This window comes from Tupaia chinensis, unplaced genomic scaffold (assembly GCF_000334495.1).
Source record: "Tupaia chinensis unplaced genomic scaffold, TupChi_1.0 Scaffold138725_1, whole genome shotgun sequence".
Classification (NCBI taxonomy): domain Eukaryota; kingdom Metazoa; phylum Chordata; class Mammalia; order Scandentia; family Tupaiidae; genus Tupaia; species Tupaia belangeri.
In genome coordinates, this window is record NW_006198617.1 from 601722 (window position 1) to 602379 (window position 658).

The following is a 658-nucleotide window of genomic DNA, read 5'->3' on the forward strand; positions in this document are numbered from 1 at the left end:
ACCCCCCCCCCCCCCCCTGGCCCTGGCAAAGGCCACCCCCGCCGCAAGGCTGGACCCTCCTCCGCCCACGGCCTCCTGCCCGGCCCCTACCTCGTTGCCGGAGGGACCATAGCACAACTTCATCCTCCCGCCCCGCCAGTGACGTGCCCAGCGCGGCGCCGCCAATCACAGCGGTGGGAGTGGGCATGCGCGTTAGGTGTGTGCCCGCCCGGGGTGGGTAGGATGGGCCCGGCTCAGAGCTGATGGCGCTCTTGACGCCAGCAGGTGGCGCGGTGGCGTGGTGCTTAAGGGCGCTGGATTCCCACAAGGTTAACCAAAGGCAGTTCGAGCCCCAGTCCTGGTGGCTTGTTTTCTCTCTTTCCTTTTCTCTCGTGCTCTAGCCTTCTGAATGAATGAATAAAGTAAAATAATTTTTAAAAAGAAAAAAATGGATTAATGTTCTCTTTATCAAGTACTTTCTCATCTTTCGGAGGAAAGTTTGGGTTCCGCAAACTTTCAGGAAACTCAAAGTTGGAGGATTTACGTTACAATTATCAAGATTATTATAAATTCATAATAATGAAGATAGTATGCTGTTGGCACAAAGATAAATTAAAAAATCGGTTCTTTTTTTTTTTTTTTTTGGGGGGGTTTTTCTTTAGGGGCCGGGGGGCCCCCC

At 52.7% G+C, this 658-nt stretch overlaps 1 protein-coding gene across 2 annotated transcripts in view; it reads right to left on the reverse strand.

Annotated features, from left to right (window-relative positions):
• Window positions 1-132, reverse strand: part of DHRS7B (dehydrogenase/reductase 7B) — a 74462-nt gene extending 74330 nt beyond the window's left edge. For both annotated transcript variants that reach the window (XM_006161631.3, XM_006161629.2), the window contains exon 1: window positions 91-132. In XM_006161631.3, the coding sequence (XP_006161693.1) occupies window positions 91-110 (20 nt within the window). In that variant the 5' untranslated portion in view covers window positions 111-132. The remainder of the gene's footprint in view (window positions 1-90) is intronic.
• Window positions 133-658: the final 526 nt, after the last annotated feature.